This window comes from Marmota marmota, unplaced genomic scaffold (assembly GCF_001458135.2).
Source record: "Marmota marmota marmota unplaced genomic scaffold, marMar, whole genome shotgun sequence".
In the NCBI taxonomy this organism is placed as follows: domain Eukaryota; kingdom Metazoa; phylum Chordata; class Mammalia; order Rodentia; family Sciuridae; genus Marmota; species Marmota marmota.
Window position 1 is genome coordinate 5,290,800 of NW_025999927.1, and position 18,222 is coordinate 5,309,021.

At 40.0% G+C, this 18,222-nt stretch overlaps 1 protein-coding gene across 1 annotated transcript in view; it reads left to right on the top strand.

Annotated features, from left to right (window-relative positions):
• Nucleotides 1–18,222, top strand: part of Ryr2 (ryanodine receptor 2) — a 437,587-nt gene that overhangs the window by 380,806 nt on the left and 38,559 nt on the right. Inside the window, exons 86-91 of the mRNA XM_048800411.1 lie at nucleotides 192–268; nucleotides 918–991; nucleotides 10,187–10,267; nucleotides 11,034–11,122; nucleotides 12,705–12,833; nucleotides 16,776–16,880. Coding sequence (XP_048656368.1) covers nucleotides 192–268; nucleotides 918–991; nucleotides 10,187–10,267; nucleotides 11,034–11,122; nucleotides 12,705–12,833; nucleotides 16,776–16,880 — 555 coding nt within the window. The remainder of the gene's footprint in view (nucleotides 1–191; nucleotides 269–917; nucleotides 992–10,186; nucleotides 10,268–11,033; nucleotides 11,123–12,704; nucleotides 12,834–16,775; nucleotides 16,881–18,222) is intronic.

The window sequence follows — 18,222 nt, forward strand, 5'->3', positions numbered from 1 at the left end:
TTCTAGGTGTTCTCACACATAGAAATGTGCAGTGGTCTTTCTTTGACATGTTTGTTAACATTTCATGATAAAGATGACATTAGAGATACTTGTATTGTTTAGCTACTTTTTACATTTGTTCCAGAATAGAAAGCATGTTTGGTTGCTATTTTCTTAACAAAAAAGCTATGTGGTTTTCTCTGTGTCTGTAGAAGATGCTCGACTACCTCAAGGAGAAGAAGGACGTGGGCTTCTTTCAGAGCCTGGCAGGCCTGATGCAGTCCTGCAGGTGAGGATGTGCTCTCCTCCCAGATCCTCAGGCTGCATGTTTCAAGAGTGTTTTCTTTTCATTGCTGATAGCAATTATACCAAGACTTTTTTTTGAAAGACATCTTAGGATGGAACAATTGGCAGTGTCTTTTGTCCTGAAATAGTCCCCCATGCTTAAGCTATATTCTACATACTTGAAAATGAGTGCTAAATGGTTTTTTTCAAAAGATAAAAAACATAAAATTCTATTTTGATTTGGGACATGTGAGGCATTTTTCTTCATTTTTTCTAAGTGATCCTTAACCAATTAATTTGCTGTAATCGTTATCTATTTGTACAGTATTTAAAATCTTTCAGACAGCTTTTGTCTGAGGAACCTGATAGAAACAAGTTACAAAAGCATGGTTATGATGATTCTGTTTTTGGTAACTTTGCAGTGTTCTCCCTGAGCTGAACTGTATGAATATGTGTTTGACTTCCCTCTGGGTCAGCTCAGGGTGGGCCCTGGGGAGAGGTTGGCAGGGACACATGGCCGAGAGGCATCTGTTGGGACCTGGTCTCAGAGTACCTTGAACCTTCAGTGTTCAAGACACATGGCATTCAGACAGTTACTCCCCTAAACAGAGAAGGTATTCTGTTCTCTAAATGTTTTTCTCTTGTTACTGTAGTGTCCTTGACCTGAATGCTTTTGAGCGACAAAACAAAGCTGAAGGACTTGGAATGGTGACAGAGGAAGGATCAGGTACTAACCACCTACATGTAAATCACCCTGTCCCCCTTCTTCCATGAAACACATCCATTGTCAATTACATTTTCAGCAGAGATAGAATTGTTTTAAAATTGATAAAATGCTCATGTGACTCATTTGAATGTTCAGAACTGGACACTTGCATAGGATACCCAAGATGCCCCCAGTCTTCCAGATGGGTCCCGACTCCTGCTTGTCCTGGTCCACCTGGCAGTGCCTGCTGCACTAGTTGAAGCAGAGGGGTACAGTCCCCCCATTGAGAATCATCTGTAGAATCTGCAGGTGCACGGATGGGCCAGGGTTGCGAAGGCGGAGCTTTGCCTGGCTGCTTTGGCCAATGGTCAGGCTCTCCTCCCCTTTGGAGAGCAGTCATTCAGGTCCCTGAGTGACCCCTGTCCCTGTCCTCCACTCTGTCAGCAGTTATCCTTCCGTCTCTAGCATCTTCACAAGTCCCAATTATTTTGTGACAGAAGTTAGAGTAGTTCTTTGTTTATGTGATTCTGATTACTGAAAAAAATAGTGATTGATGCCACCTGAGAATGTATCTCTCTGTGACTGGATGTGGGCGTCAACTTGAAAGTCAAGCCTGCAATGCAGTCAAAGCACAAATAACCACTGCTGCCCATTCCTTTCAGGAATATTTAAGAAAAAAAAATGTTACTTATATTGGTTTTTAATCTTATGTCTGATTTTTTTTCTTTTCTTTTTTTATTATTATTAGTTGTTTAAAACATTACAAAGCTCTTGACATATCATATTTCATACATTTTTATTCAAGTGGATTATAAACTCCCATTTTTACCCCATATACAGATTGTAGAATCACATCGGTTATTTAGTTCTTTGGCCAGCTTTGGGTTTATCTTCTTGCCAATGTGTTAGTTTGGTAACATTAGTTTCTTGATCAGAGTAATCCGATCTCAAAAAATAAATTTTTCTCCTGTTTCCTATTTGTAGCTTCTGCTGGCCTTTCTGAAATTTTAGCTAATCAGTTTTTAATCCCACCATTAGAAAAAAGAACGGCTTATTTTGGACTATATTTGAAGTTTACTACATAGGCACATCCTTTCCCTGCGAGTACTACGTGGCTCCCATGGGGTTTTATTCTGTGACATTTGAATATATAGGTCCAGTTGTATCATATGGGTCAGTGGAGTTAATCACAACACTGCTCCAAACTTACTCAGTTTTTCTCCCTGCGGGCCCCATCTGGAGAATCCAGGGCCACTGTCAACCTCAGGGCTAGTTAACAGTCTGCCTCCAGAATCTCTGGGAATCCTGAGCCTTTTCTCTTTGTAAGATGTCTAAAAGTAAATGACTTTGTTTAAATCTTCCCTGTCTTAGAATTAGAAATCAATTTCATTTTTCCCTACAGTTCCAGAATCTTTGAGCAGAATCCCTTTCCTCATTCTCAGTCCTGTTAATTCTCAGTACCCACAAAGGAACAACTGCCCCACTGGCAGCCTCCGGCCTTTGCCAGTCTGGTGTGGACTGCAGTAAGGTTGTTTGAGTCCCATATCAGAAATTACTGAGTGACTGTTCTGATATGAGCTGTTTTCACCTCTCAGTATGAGGTTGGTTTAATGTGTATGATCTTTTTCAACACACACAAAAATAATTGCCCAAACTGATTAACACATTTTGTATTTTATTTCCGTACAAGTAGCAAAATAAAACAAAAATCTCAACTTCTTTCTCTTTCCTGTTCCCTCTTCTTTTGACTACTGTAAATGTCCTACCTTTCTTCTTCAGTCATCACCCGTGAGCGTGGTAATTATTAGCCGTGAGCTGCCCTTCTGTGCACTTGCTCTTTTATTTGTGGTTAGCTCTGTTTATACACTCAATAGTGACAGTTATTGTGCTTTTCTTTAAATTCTGTTTCAACAAGTAGATTATTTAATTTTTATCATTATGCATCCTATTATTTTTAAATATTATATACCTTATATGCCTAGTTTCCCTTTTTTCTATGAAAATGTAAAGTTATTAATATTTCAGACATGAAGGGACACCAAACATTTAAATTATGCTTTTGGGTTTATTTTGTTGCATTTCTTTCATTTAAGAGAGTTCCTGGTGGGCCCAGTGTTTGGTTGAGGGCTTTAGAATGTGTGCTGGGGTCTCCCTGTGGCATCTATGTCTTGGACACATCATGGCTTTATGACTGCACTGTTGGTGCACGGGAATCAGTGATAGATCCCAAGTGGGCTGTGACCAGCTGAGTGTGCTCTGCCCACTGCCTTCTGGGCTCTGGGGGGTCTACAGGGCTTTCCTCTGTTCCTTTGAAAATACCACAGATTAAAAGTCCTTGAACATAAAAGCTAATTTCATTCTTAAGACTGAATTGGAAAAGCAACTAGAAACAGTAGCAATTCTTTGTTCTTCACACTAATAGAACAACAAAGATGGCGTCAGTATGTCAAAGGAGCTTTTCAACAGCCTCCTAGGCAATGGTAATAAAGAAAGGAAGAGATATAGAATAGGACTAGCACTTTCAACAGGCTTTCAACTAAATTGTGCCTTCTGATTAAGTGAGAGACCTGTTAGGGGGACATGAACAATTAGGGGAACATTGGCTGTTAATAACACAGTTTCTCACATTGCTGTAAGAACCCCTGTGCTGACCTCTCTGAACATATTCTTAAAAATTTCTATTGTGAGGCCATTCTTTTATTTACAATTCTACAAAAGTTAAGAAAAGCTCAGATCCTCATAGGAGAAGGAAAATCAGTTATTGTACTTGGAAGGTACAGAAAAGGCTGAAAGACCCAAATCTGTTCCTGGTGCCATTGCTGCAAAGACTTAGCATAGGCTGAAAAGAGTCTGCTAGAGCTCCATCTGCTAGGTCTTCTGCATCCTCATCCCCTGTCTTTATTAGGTGGAAATTCCCCCATGAGGATAATATGGCCAGACACTGTATCGCCATGGAAAACATGGAAGCCCAAGCACATGAACTTTCTGGAGTCTACAAAATGGTTGTCTACTTCCACAGTGAAGTAGCTGTGACCAGAGTTTTATACATAAGGAGACTGAAGGGCAGAAAGGTCACTCGGTTTGCCCAGCATCCCACAGCTAAGTGGCAGTGCCAGGAGGCAATGCTACTCTTTGCCTCCTACTGTTCAGTTTACAGACTCCCCGAGCCGCGGCTGCTCCGTGTCTCTGCACGTTTGTCAGTGTCTGTTTCATATCTAGCGTCTCAGGGAGGACTTTCTGCCCTAGTACCTGTTCTTTGCACCTCCAGGGCACAATCTGCTGCCAGCTTTGGCATTTATTGCTGAAGTTTCAAAACTGCTTCTAACTTTTTAATGTCACAAATGCTGTTTCTAATCTGGTATGGAGAAACCACTAGGAACCACGTGTTTCTTTAAGGTTTGTATGTAAAGGTTTCAGGCCAAAAATTTGACCTTCTTTCCTTACTGCCACTACTGCTGTGGACGTTTGTCCCGTCTCTGTCCCTCCTTACTAAATTCCCCCATTGTGACAAAAGCCTGGATTTCCCCTTTTGTTTAAAAAAAAAATGTCTTCAGCAGATGTGTTTGAAGGATTTGCGATGTGGTCAATATTGTCCTCTCTGTATATTTTATATTCATATAGGGTTTTTAATGATTGAATGAAATTCAGAAACCAATATGAATATTTAAAATTTCATCCCATTCTTGAATTTTTAATTTTTTTTAATCAAAACCATATAACCTCATTACCAATTCATTATGAATTTAAAAGTGCGGTTTTCCTTCGTGGAAAACATCTGTTAGAATATAGCAGAAGATGTTGAATTCTGGTCATTTTTGTGGTGGTCCTAGACCTCCTAGGGAAGAAAAAATTTTGAAATTGATCTGATTCCACAAAAATTGTTTGATTTTTAAAAACCTTTTCTAAAATATTAGCTATCAGTTAACCTTCCCCAAACCTCTACCTGGATTTGATAATCTGTTATATTGAGATTCTTAGCAATTATTTATAATGATCTTATCAAATTTATGTGAAGTTGAAGCAAAAAAAGGTCAATTTTTAATTAATTAAGCAAAAAGATTATATTGATTGCCTAGTATTGGCTACCCTGATTCCTCGTTACAGTTTTTATTAGTTTCTTGACTCTGTTTCCCCAGGTATGGTCTAGGGTGCTGCCTGCTTTATTCGCTATTTCTGGGGATCAGTACTCTTCAAGGAAAGCCTGAGATGCTGGTGCATTGACACCAAAGGCATTTTCCAGACATCCTTACAGTTTTTAAACTTTGAAGCCCTCACTTAAATTTGAGTGCCTAGTCTGTGAGACTGGGGGTGTACACACTTCAGAGCAGTGCTCTGTGAGAGAGACTCACAGGCCCCATAGAGGTTGCATGTGGCCTGAAGTCAGCATCCTGGTGGAGAGGGAAGGCAAAGACTTGGAGCAGGAGAGCGCAGCCCAGCAGGGAGCTGTGTCGGATCTGGTGTGGAGAGAGGTGACCAAACTAGATGGTGAAGAGAGAGAGTTTGTGAAAGGCTCCAAGGACCTTCTCTGCCCTGCCAAGGAATTTGTGTTTTTTTCTGTGAGGCCTTGAAGAGCCATTAAATGAGTAACACTTGAGTGATATTATGTGCTAATAGCCCCCTGGAATGAAGGCCTCACATCCATTGTTGGAAGAAGGCTCCAGGCAGACCCCACCAACACTAAAGTGCACTGATTACTAAATGCTACTCTATTCCACAGCTGAGTCCTCCAAAGATAGGGGCTGGCAGAATTTCCTTGTGGCAGTAGGCAAGTTCTGAGGGAGGTCTGATGATGCATAGGAGGGATTTTTTCAGAGTAGACTTTTCCTAGTTAGGGTTCAAGGAATCTGTTTACGAGGGGAGTACTACCCTGGATTGGTGCGTGTGAGTAAGACCCCAGGCAATATTGAGTAAGATGGGCACCTTTGCCTGAAGGCAGGGGCTGCTCAGGGTGGGCAGTGAGCACCTCTGAGTAGTGACAATTGAGAGGCCTTGGCTCTGGCTGTGAGATGATTTCCACCTCACATTGGAAAGGAGAAAGATTTTCCTCCATAAATACTTTAATTAATTTAAGTACTAGAAAGTATTTTAATTCTAGTACCTAATGGGACATACCTAATTTATTTCCTATAGTGGTCATTCTGATTGTGTTGGGATCTGAAATAGTCATGTATTGCATACACCAGTGTCAGGTTGTTGACTTCATTTAAATAAACTTACTCAGTGAGCTGAGTAGGTGAATTGTCTTTTATCCCCTCCCCACAACCTAATGAAATTCTGTATTTTAGAAATTTCAATAATTTGACCTATGGCTTCACAGCATTGGAAATTTGCATCTATTCCTTTTGGGCTTTGCAGATTCCAAAGCACTTTTACTTGTTTGAACAATTTGATTCTAACAACAGCCTAGGAAATTAGACGAGGTGTTTATCAGTCCCCATAGCAAAACTATGAAGCCAGGCTCAGAAAGGGGATCCAATTTTCCAATATCACATGTCCAGAAATGGATTTCCTTGGGTTCTGAAATCAATGGAAACAAGTGTAAATTCAGATTTAAAGAACATACAGTTCATGAAATGATTGATAATCACAGATTGCACTGGTTGGTGAGGCCAAATTTACAGAGCTCAGAAACAATGGCATACTGGATTCGACAGGACCATGTAATACTGTAGTCACCTGTTGCTGCCTGTTTCTCCCATAACTGAGCTGCTTCGGTTGGAGACTGTTCATCTCCCAAGGTGCCTAGCAGAGAGGAGATACTTGGTGAAGGTTTATTGACATTTGTGGGAAGCAAATCTTAACTACCAGATACCTATATGACATTAGCTGAATTTCTTAGTTTCTCAGTTGTTTATTGACCCACCAAATGAGATTCCATTTACCTAATCTGCAGGATAATAATGAGCCCAAGATGAAATGATTACATGCCTAGCACAAGAGCACTTGAAGGTCTCCAAATGTTAACTGTGATTCCATCTTTAAAAATTTATTTCGTTAGTTGAATTGTAAAATAGTTAAAGAAGTCATAATGAAGCCACTTCAACAGTGATATTGGAATTGCCCACATGGAATAAAATACCTAAAAATATTGTTAGTATTAATTCTTTAGTTTTGCCATTGTACAAAATAGTTCTTTAAATCCTCTGAGTTCAATTACCAGAATGATTTCTTCCATGGCAGCAGATGCCTTTGAGTGACACTCAACAATGGGTTATGGGGGTCTTTTGATGTGGCCAGTCCCTGTGTGATGCCAGTCACCCCTTTGTCTTTGAGTTATTAGAGACATTGATATGACTAGACCTTATAGCAGTGGGGGCATTAGCCTTTGTCATGTACATACTAGGTAGTAATTTTTACTTATATCACTGAATTTTTATTAATTTACTAATTTGGAAGTTAATTATTAGCAATTAACCCAAGCTTCATCTGAAAAATAGGCTGAAAACTTCAAGCAATGTCCATGGACATCCCAAGTGATCACTAGACACACACTCACACAGTATTTTGTTGAATTTAGGCAGAGACTTGTCTACATTTCTATTAACCGGATAAGCCAACTGTGAGTAAGACAGTGACCAAAAGCAGGTTAACTTCATTTGATCTCTAAAATAGGATTTATTATTTCATGCTTTGCTCAGCAAGTTCTAACTGTATTACTTCCACATGAAAATTTACAATTTTGACGATAGTTTGCCCCACTAAAATTAAGATGACTCTCAGAAAATATAAACGCCATTCATAAATATATTCAAAAAACTCTATTTCCTCATCTAGGAATGCTGCTGCCATCTCCATTTGATGTTATTGCCTTTCCTCCTAATATATCAACCTGTTCACAGTTGATAAAAATGCACCAATGAGGTAGAGCAGGAACAGGTGCAGGTGCAGGTCATCCTCAGGTGCAAAGCAACCAGCTCACCATGAGCAACAGTGCTGCATTGATTCTCCAGTGTCAGCCTTCTTAGGCTCCTTTCAAAAACGGAACCAAAGGAATGCCCTCTGCAGTATGTGCCTCAAGCCCTCACCCAGCTTGACAATATTTTCAGGATGCAAGAGCACTTTCAATTACGTGTCGCTCCATTCTGTTATTTGTTATGGATCTCAGTTCCCATCTTAAAATGGAATTGCTTTTCCACATCACAAGGAGACTGTTGCTCCTGTACCTTCTGCAGACATAAAGCCGTCTTCATCTCTGTTACTGCCCCACTTACCTGCAGCATGGGCCACGGCAGCATTTTCATCTGTGATGTGCTCATGGTACCCCAGTGCACACCTGCCAGCACCTGGTGGGCTTGTCCCATGCCCTCCTCTGCCCTGTCCTGCCCTCCCCATCCTGCCCCCCATCCTGCTCCTCCATCCTTGTTCTGCTACATGCAGTGTGGCCTTACTGAGTGAAGTCACTTGTATTTGTTGCCATTTACAGTCAAGAAAATGGTGTGCATGCAAACAGCAGATAAAAACTTATGTTCTGAATTATTATGCATTATGCAGAGCATTTTCAGGCACACAGCATCTATGATATTTATTTTGGTGTTAACTGTTCTAAATAATTTCTACAAGGGTTATCTATTTCACATTGAGTACATGAATATTAAAAGTAAATACATGGTTTATTGACCCGATTTTCTGAAGGAAAAACGTTATAGACGGGCTCACAGGGAAAGAATCAAAAAGTCTAGATGCCTCACATAATATTTTGATTTAAATATCATTTTAAGAGTCTTCTGATTTAAATGACTCGTGAAAATGATACTGAGTATTACCAATGAAGAGTTTAGTTTGCTTATTGGCCTAAACTGTTCTTGCTTTCTTTCCTACCCTGTCATGAACTTACACACTGAGGAATGGACTTATCAGCCATGTGTGAAATTTAAACAAGTTGATTTTCACACTTCACCTGCCACAGGGTCTGAGTCCCATACGTGGTGATCATAGCTTGGTCACCAGATGTCATAGCTTGTGGGCTAACAGGGAAACGAGTACAATGCTTTTATGTACTTTTTTTAATGTTTATATTAGTTATCACAATGGTTTTGCTTCCTAATCCTACCATTACATGAAGCCTCCCACTTTGAAAGTCCCAGACTGCGGACTGGTAAGTCCATCAGCTCTCCGTCATTATGATCATCCGTGATTTTAGTTAAACACATGATCATTGCATAGTTTTCTTTCTTAGCCCAAAGTATTTATAGTCTGTGAAAAATTATTTTGTTTAAATACATAAGTATATTCATTCACGAGCTAATCAACATTTTTTTTTTTTTTTTGCCATTTTGCTTTTAAAACAAATTTAGATTCTGGAGCAGACACTCATGTAACATTGACCTTTCTTTTTTTTCACTGACACTTTTTTTAAGAAATCAACTTTCATTTGTGTGGTGTTGTTTTGTGTTTGTTTCTTTCCTTGTGTTTTTGCTGTCAAGGAAAGTTGTGATCCAGAGACCATTAAACTGCAGTGTAGTGGACCAGTGCAGCCCTAGGAGACTTTGTCCCTGCCCCTCAGGCATGTCTGGTCCTGATGCTGCAGGTGGCCTCTGACTTCCAGTAGCCGTCTTGCTCTCCTCTCTCACAGCTGAGTCCTGACATTCTGTCCTTGGGTTTGTTCAATTGGAGTGAAGTCTCTGCTGGCTCCTCCTCCTCGGGAAGTCACGCTACAACAGTCCTGTCTCTTAGATGTCTGAAGTTTTAGCTTTTTTAAATTTTCCAGTCAGTACACAAGCTGGTTAAAGATTTAATTAGAATGAGTTAGCAAGCATTTTCTAGGTATTTGCAGTTTTCACAAAAATCTTCTAATTATTCTTTAATAACAGAAACCTTTGGCACTGTTCTGTGGATACACTATAGGCTTTGCTTGAGTCATTTGGTCATGCCCTAGGAACAAAGCAAATTTAACATTTGTGACATACCATTTCTGTATGTACCCCCCCACACAAAAAAAATTTACATCTTTAGGCTGTTTGTAAAATGTTGCCAAACCCATGCTGCTACTTTTAACAGAGAGAAATCTGAGTTTTGAGTTTCAAATGTTCTTTTCTTACAAAGAAAAAGTACATCTATCTGCCAAGCGCATGATTGTAGGAGCTTCAGATAGAGATGTGGCTCTGACTTGAGACCCTTAGGGTCCAGAGCAATAATGGGGTGACCTGCAAGTGGGGCTGGGGGAGAGAGGGGGGGTCTGGGCAGTCGCTAATGCTCATCCCTCTGCACTCCCCGCAGGAGAAAAGGTTCTGCAGGATGACGAGTTCACCTGTGACCTCTTCCGATTCCTGCAGCTGCTTTGTGAGGGGCACAACTCAGGTTTGTGAGCCCCAGCCCATGAGGTGGGACCGAGGAACAGATGTGTGAAGCCGATGACAGCAGGAGCTCTTGAACTCTATTAGACTTTAGCTTGAGTCAGCAAATAGTTCCTGATCATCCTGGGTGCAGTGGACACTGTGCCATGTTACACGTGGCTCTGCTGCTTTCAAGGTCCCAGCAGAGCTGTTTCTCTGGATCACTGTCAATCATTCTTATGTTAGAGAAGATAGGTGATGGGTGAAAAAGAATTTAGATGGGTACCTTCAGAGGAACTTAGAAGTTTATTTCTTTTGCAGCACTTTACCTTGGGAGTTCATTAAATGACTTACCTAGTTAATTTCTGTTCACTGTTTAATATCTGGCTCTTCTCCAGTTCTGTGGGTCCATGATGGCAGGAATTACATTTTAGTTTTAGCTTTGTTTCCCTAGCACTTTGCATATATAATTACTGAATAAATAGCTTTGTCCTTTTATCCTTAAATATGGGAATCCCTTTTCAGTCTTGTCCAGGGCTTTAGAACTAGGATAAAGAACCGGTGTGACCAACATCTCAGACAAGAATTGAATATTGTTGTTCTGTGAGGATGCATTTTGGGGATGATCATACATGTTTTTTGAGAAATTTAAGTAATTTAATATTAAAACTATTAGATAAAAGGCTATTTTTAGCCCCAGTGATCTTACTGTAGACAACATTTACTTTGGTAGTTACTGGAATAACAACTTGTTTTGACTGAACTTTAATAGCATTTTCAATCTTCTGTAGATTTTCAAAATTATCTGAGAACTCAGACTGGCAACAATACAACTGTCAACATCATCATCTCTACTGTGGACTACCTGCTGAGGGTTCAGGTATGTGGCCTACAGGGCTGGCCAGGTGAAGCAAAGTGCTGGCCTTGTTAAACTCACATGTCTTCATTTGCTTGGGTTTGTGATTCTACCTGTTCATTGAGATATGTTGCCTGTGATCACAGTCTTTTCTTCAGTTCTTAGGGTGAAGCTCTCTCTGGTGTATTTCTCTCTGATCCTGGCTGCTACTTTGTTCTTCGTTTCTTTCAATATACAAACTTCTCCCCCTGGCCCCCACAGCCTTTATTTTTTAGGTTGATAGTATTTTAAATTTATTTCATTTTTCAAAGCACTTCTATACTCCTTCTTTGATAGATAATTTGGGGAAGAATATTGAAACATTCTTACAAATAGGAAGGTCTTTCCACCTGCTACCGTGAACTTGACTTTGGTAGCCTGAGGTTGATTCCTTTCTGCTGTCCTGCTATTTGTGTTAGTTTTAAAATTGAGCTTAGCACCTTATTACCTTAAAATATCTCTGATAGAATCATTTTGACACTTGGGCATCTTAAACAATAACAGCCCTGTAGAACTTTCTTTCCCCTCATTTTACTTATGAGAAACAGACACAGTATTTTAAAGGCAGGAAATTGAAACTTTGAGGTTTTATCCTTAACTTTTTTTTTTTTATATACCAGGGATTGAATCCAGGGGCACTAACCACTGACCCACATCCCCAGCCCTTTTTTGTATTTTATTTAGAGACAGGGTCTTGCTGAGTTGCTAAGTGCCTTACTAAGTTGCTGAAGATGGCTTTGAATTTATGATCCTCCTGCCTCAGCCTCCTGAGTCACTGGATCATAGGCATGTGCTACTGTGCCTGGCTAAAAGCACATTTTTTTTTAAAATTTAAATCTTAACAGAGGGGAAAAAGTCCATTTTGAAGCAAATACAGTTGCTGAAAACGTATTATGATTTTTAAAACCATGTCTCAAAACTCAAGTGTAGTTCATATGGTCAAATGAATTCTTTTATTTATTTATTTTTTACATGTATTTACATGTATTTTACATGTATTTAGCCAACTGAAATCTCTTTAACATGTCAATGTGGAAAACTCCTGTTTGGAAAGATGGGTCTTATTGGAGCTTGTTCATGGTTGTTGGTGTTTTTGCCCAGCTGGTTCCCCAGGGGCAGCTTGGAGATCAGGGACATCCTGGTGTTCTTTCTGCTAACATGTCCCTGGCCTGTAGGAGAAGACAAGGGAGGGCAGAAGTCTGTAACCCCCAAAATATTGTTCCATGATGTGTCTAATTTTTGAGCTCAAATTGTAAACATGTAACTTTGCTCAGTGGGTAAATATGCATTAGTTTTAAGGTATCCTTACATTTGTGAAGTTTAGGTTCATCAGAGACAGAATTTTAAAGCTAAATTTTCTGCTTCTGTCTTCCCTGCAATGTTATTTATATCAGGGGAAGTGGTTTCCACATGTATGGTATGTTTAAGAAAATAATTGATTAATAGTATTTAATTCACAGATATTGTTATTTGCTATCTTACCTATTATTTTCAAATAATAGGACTGGACAGGTAGGTTTGTGATGACTTTACAATCTACCTTAGTGATGTCATTTCTGTTTCCCAGGAATCAATTAGTGATTTCTATTGGTATTACTCTGGGAAAGATGTTATTGACGAACAAGGACAACGGAACTTCTCCAAAGCTATTCAAGTCGCAAAACAAGTGTTTAATACTCTTACAGAATATATCCAGGTAAATGTTTAATCATTTCTGTTATTTCAAGAAAGAAAAATAAAAAGTCAACCGATTACATTGAATTCGATAGAAAAATGCAGTCTGCCCAAAGTGTTCTCCACATCTCCTATTGACCCCTTGTCTCTTTAACAATGACCACAACTGAAATATTAGGTTGAAGTGTGTATCTATACATAACGAAGTTGCTTTACCATTTCGCAGATGGAGATGTCATTAACTTATTAGAGGCCTGACCCATTCATTCTGTTGTATCTCAATGTATTAAGCATTCAGTAGTCTTAAGAAAGGAAAGCGGAAGCAAAGGAGGGATTAGAGGATAATTAAGCCATGTTTTGTAGTATTTCCAGTAACAGTGAGGAAGATATTTCATCAACACTAAGAAAAAATGAGAAGAACATTTAAAAAATCACGTGTGTTTATTATAGATAAAATCCAAATACCAAAGAGAATTATGTTATCTTACATTTGTTTATTTTATATTCTCCCTAGATGAAATCACTAGTCTTAAGCTTAGAGTTTTAAAAACAATTTTATATAATTCCAATTTTTTTGTGACCACTTTGCTATTTCTTATCAGCCTCAGCAGCCACTATCCTATCTTCTGTCTCAGGGGCCAGTATTACCTTGAGTGAGCAATCCCCATATTCCATGCACCTGTGCTAAGATAAAACAGGAAGGAGAAACTTATAGTTCACTCTTAGACCAGGCATGATCTTGTGAGGGGAAGAGAAGTTTAGTGAAACAGCATGTCTTGGGGCCACTGGAAGGCAGGAACTGTGGAGTGGGGTGACTCACCCTGACCCTCCTCTTCATGGTCAAATCAAATGAAAGTCAAGTTCAAGTTCAATATGGTCTCAGTGTGTTCATATTCCTGTTTCCTCATTTTCCTGCCTTCCCTGATTGCCTTGGTTTTCCTCTGTGTCTAGAAAGATGAGGACAACAATCATGTCCTCATTAAATATATTTGGCCAATTAAATCAGCAAGCAAGTGAATTTTGTATAAATTGTCAGTAGAATGGCTTCTGCGTTCCAAAAAGAGCCCAGAGTGGGCATGTCTTGTCCTAAAACACAGGAAACTGTGAACATACTGAAACTAGCAGGACCAGTGGAGTTCTCGATGTGCACAAAGCTCCTTGCTAGGTGTTGCTGTGGAACACGTTTCTAAACGCCTGTCCAGGGGCATCAGGTAAAGGCTCCTGGACTGTTCTGTTCATTTTAGCTTCTCTTGTTATGCCTGCAGGTGCAACCCATTCCTGTAACTTAACCATTCATGAAATATGTATTTTAATAAATACATGTTAATTTTGCAATAATTTTATGTTTTCAGAAAAGTTATAAAGAGAGTCCTGAGGAGGGTTTCTGTATATGATTCCCCCAGCTTTTCTAATGTTGGTATTTCACACAAATGTAGAACATTTGTCAACACCAAGAAATTAATATTGGCACAGTCTTATTAACTAAAATATATACTTTATTTTGATTTTACATCTTTCTGTCAATGCTGTTTTTCTATTCCAGGATCCAGTCCAGTTTCCTACATCTTGCTTAGTGAGATACATTTAGGAGACCCTAGCCTTAGTGTCCTTTTTCCTTATAAATATTAATATATGGAAACAAGCTCATCATTAGCTTTGTGCTTATTTTGGACTGCCTTTTAGACTACAGGATTGTACCTTGCTTTTTTATTCCAATTTTTGCTGACTATCGAACATAAGCAGAAGATAGAAAAACGTTTCTGTAAAGTAATTATTTATAAAATTGCAACCTCGGTTGTAATAAAAGAGAAGAAAAAGAATCATTTGACTAAAAGGACATCATATTTCACGGTTCCTAGAGTGAGACCATGGATAATTAAGGAGAAAGCTTTATCTGTCTCTGCCTCAGGTTCCTCTGAAAGTGAGACTGCTCTGTCTTCCAGCACAGAGCAAAAGTCTGTGTGCCACAGAGGCCGAATACCTCAGAGGCCAGCGTCCCTTTCACATTGGTTATTGGTGCTAAGAAGCCACTGGATGGAGGTTGAGCAAGTCCTAGTTAGTCTTCTCCCTTTGTCTCAGGTTTAAAGGCGTCAAAGGACCAAACTTACAACCATTTAGTTTAAATCTCGATTGATTTTATTTTTAATTTTAGAATTGGGCAGTCCTCCTTTCCATAAAAGAATAAATGTTCTAATGAACCAAGTGGAAGAGGTTGTTTTTAAGAGAGAAGAGATCAAGAAAGTAGAAACAATGAGAAGTCACTTTCCTTATGAGGCAGGCCTGGGAGACTGCACACTAGGAAAGTGACTGAGAGCCTCAGGTTACTTCCAGTTGCTTTTCTGTGTGAGGATCCAGGCAGCGATGTGTCCTCAGCCTGCCCATGGCAGCTGGCATATCTGGGAAGTCTGGCTATTGCCTCTGGTGATTTCTCTGAAGGTCAGATAGGTAGCTCCCTTTCAGCTCAGGGACCTGGCACTTTAGCTTGTGCCTTCGCATCCACCACAGCGGGGGTTGAAGGGAGTGCTGTGCATGGGTGCAATCTCCCAGGTGTCCCCCTTGTCAGCTTTGACCTACAATGCCTTAGGGTGGCAAGATCTATGTGCATCCCCCTCTGTGGGAGCTGAGCCTGGTGCCTTGCTCCTGCAACACAGAGGCTCCTCTCCTCCTCCCCAGAGTCGGGGCTTCCACACAGCTGATGTGACCGAGCTCCACTCTAACATCTCCTCAGTATTTTTAGTGCAGTCAGATCTTCCCGCTCGTTTGTGCAGTAAAATATGGAATATTTTGATGTGTTTTCAAATTTAAACTCACTATGAGTCCTTTGTGTAAAGGAAAGAATGAATTAGAGGCTAAGAGCTATGCCTTTTTTCTTTGAAAAAAAAATCCCTGTTATCTATTTGCATGGTTGCTGTGGATGTGTTCAAAACCTAAACTATTGTAGAATTTTTCCTTAGGAGGTAAAACTGAAAATGGTCTGCATCAAAACATTTTGCTAGCCACACACACATTCTCCATTGCTGAAGAAAGATCACTTCAGAAGTGTCAGCTCAGAGAGCAGAGCTAGGTTTGTTGGAAGGTATAAACAGAGGCATATTAAAGTTCATTGAGTTTATCTGAGCATTTGGCTATTCCTGACTGCAGGTGGCTCAGCTCCACCCAGAGGCCAGAGGTGCTTAAAAGCAAGTGAAACAAAATTAATTAAAAAAATGTAATTGGTTGAAGCGCAAAGTCCCTAGTTGGAGTTTACTTGGAGTTTCTGGCTGTTTAGCCTAAGTGAACACTGAGTTGGGGCCGGGTTAGCTTTTGTAGGAACCCCTGGCACCAGATCCCTCAGCCAAGTGGCCTCCCAAGTTACAGCAGATTCCAGTTGCCTCGGATTTGAGATTTATGAAATTAATGACCAAGTATTTATCTTTTAAAAATCTCAGTGGTTGCACCATTTTGAAACAGCTGAACAACTAGGAAAACTCTGAATAGGACATTTTTCCTCTGGGTGAAGGCTTTATCCAGGTTACTGCTTAGGAAGAGGAAATAATCACCTCATCCTGATTGCATTCTCATATTCTTTTCACACAAGGTAGTGACCACCAATTGATTTGACCCAACAACCCAATCACCTACTTCTTACCCTCTTTATCTAAAGAGATCAAAGCTAGGAAAAAAATGAAATGATTTGCCAATTTGTTTTGGCAGTGTCTCTTTATTCATAGAGAAATAAGACACATAAATCCTTGAGAAACTTTTCTTTTTTTTTTTAGATTTATTGAACATTTCAAAGAAGAACATGCTTATCTCTCATGGCACCAATATCTTCTTTATCTCTCTTTCATTTTGTGTTTGTGAACTTTTTAGATTATATGCTAACAACAAGATTTGTAAACCTTGAGTTCATTTTCTCCCTATTATTTTCAAGTTGAATTTGGCAAATATGCTGCCAGGAATGATCTCTGTATGTTTGCTCCAGGGCCCTTGCACCGGGAACCAGCAGAGCCTGGCACACAGCAGGCTGTGGGACGCAGTGGTGGGTTTCCTGCACGTGTTTGCCCACATGCAGATGAAGCTGTCTCAGGTAAAGGGTCTTCTCACCTGACAAACTGTGACACTGTGATCGGCAGCGAATGAAGCATGCTTTCTTATGTTGAATGTTATCTATTTCACTTGTTTAAGGTTTCAGGTGTGTAAATATCACTTCTTTATATACCTTTTATTCCCTATCAAAAGATTTTTTAAAAAATTCCTTTATGCATATTTGGGAACAAAGATTATTAAAGAATTGAATGTAATGGAGAAATATAACAGCAGATTCCATGAACACTGTGCCCTTCAGCGTCTTCATAGACAAGCTCCCTGGTGTTTACTTGTTGGAATCTTCCTCCCTCCATAGGCAACTACAAAAGGATCTGTAGCCTGTTGTAAATCTCTTGTTAAAAGGGAAGCAATTTTTATAGGTCCTACATAAGCTAAGATAACATTCACCCATTTCCAGGAAATTTAGCTTTCTGATAGTCAAAACAATGGCTTAAATGATAAGTAAATAAAGAATAAACAGGCTTGCCGCCATGTTTTTGTGTTAATTTGGGAGTGCCATCAGCTTCTTGTTTTCTCATTTCCAAGTCTGTTCCCTTGGAGACCAAAGGATGCATGAACAGAAAAGCTCTTAATGTCAGTCTTGAGTAAATGCATCCTTCAATACTGTGAATTTTAATGACGTATCCCAAGCTCTGGTGTATCTGTCAGGTGTATTTGCCAGGTGGTCAGGTAGAAAGAAGAATACTAGAGTGAGAGTCAGAACATTGCCATTCCAGTGCCCAAAGTGTCACTCACTCCTCATGGGTGTGGCTAGTTCCCTCCCATCTGAGGCTTCCCACCCGCCCACTGGCCTGTACACAGGGGCATACCATCACAGGTAAGCAAAGCTGGACACTGAAGTGGCCAGGAATGACCTTAGTCAGTAGTAAGTGTCACTACAGGGAAGCACATGGTGTGGACTGAACTCATCTTCAGCTTGTGTGGAGCTAGATGAATGGTATGTAGAGGGAGAATGAGAACAGGGATGAGGCTGCGTGGAGGCTCAGGGGAGGCTGGTCAGTATGATGTGATGAGCCCAGCCATGCCTGCCAGCTGTTATCTAAGTTGGCATCTGTCCTCTGCTGGAGGCTTGGAGACAGAGGCCCCATCCTCAGGTGGTCTCTGGAACAGTGCATTTTTGGACAGCTTTGCATTTTCCCTAGTAGGCATTCTGAGTGGGATCAGAGTCATGTTAGGGACATAGCCATGAGCTGTTAGGAGTCTGCTTGTCCCTGTAGATCACCTGAGGCCAATCAGGAAGAGAACTCAAAAGCCTAGCTAGGATTTAGTCAAGGAGAGAATGACAGTATGTGGATATTGCTAATGTAGGCCAAATATGGAAA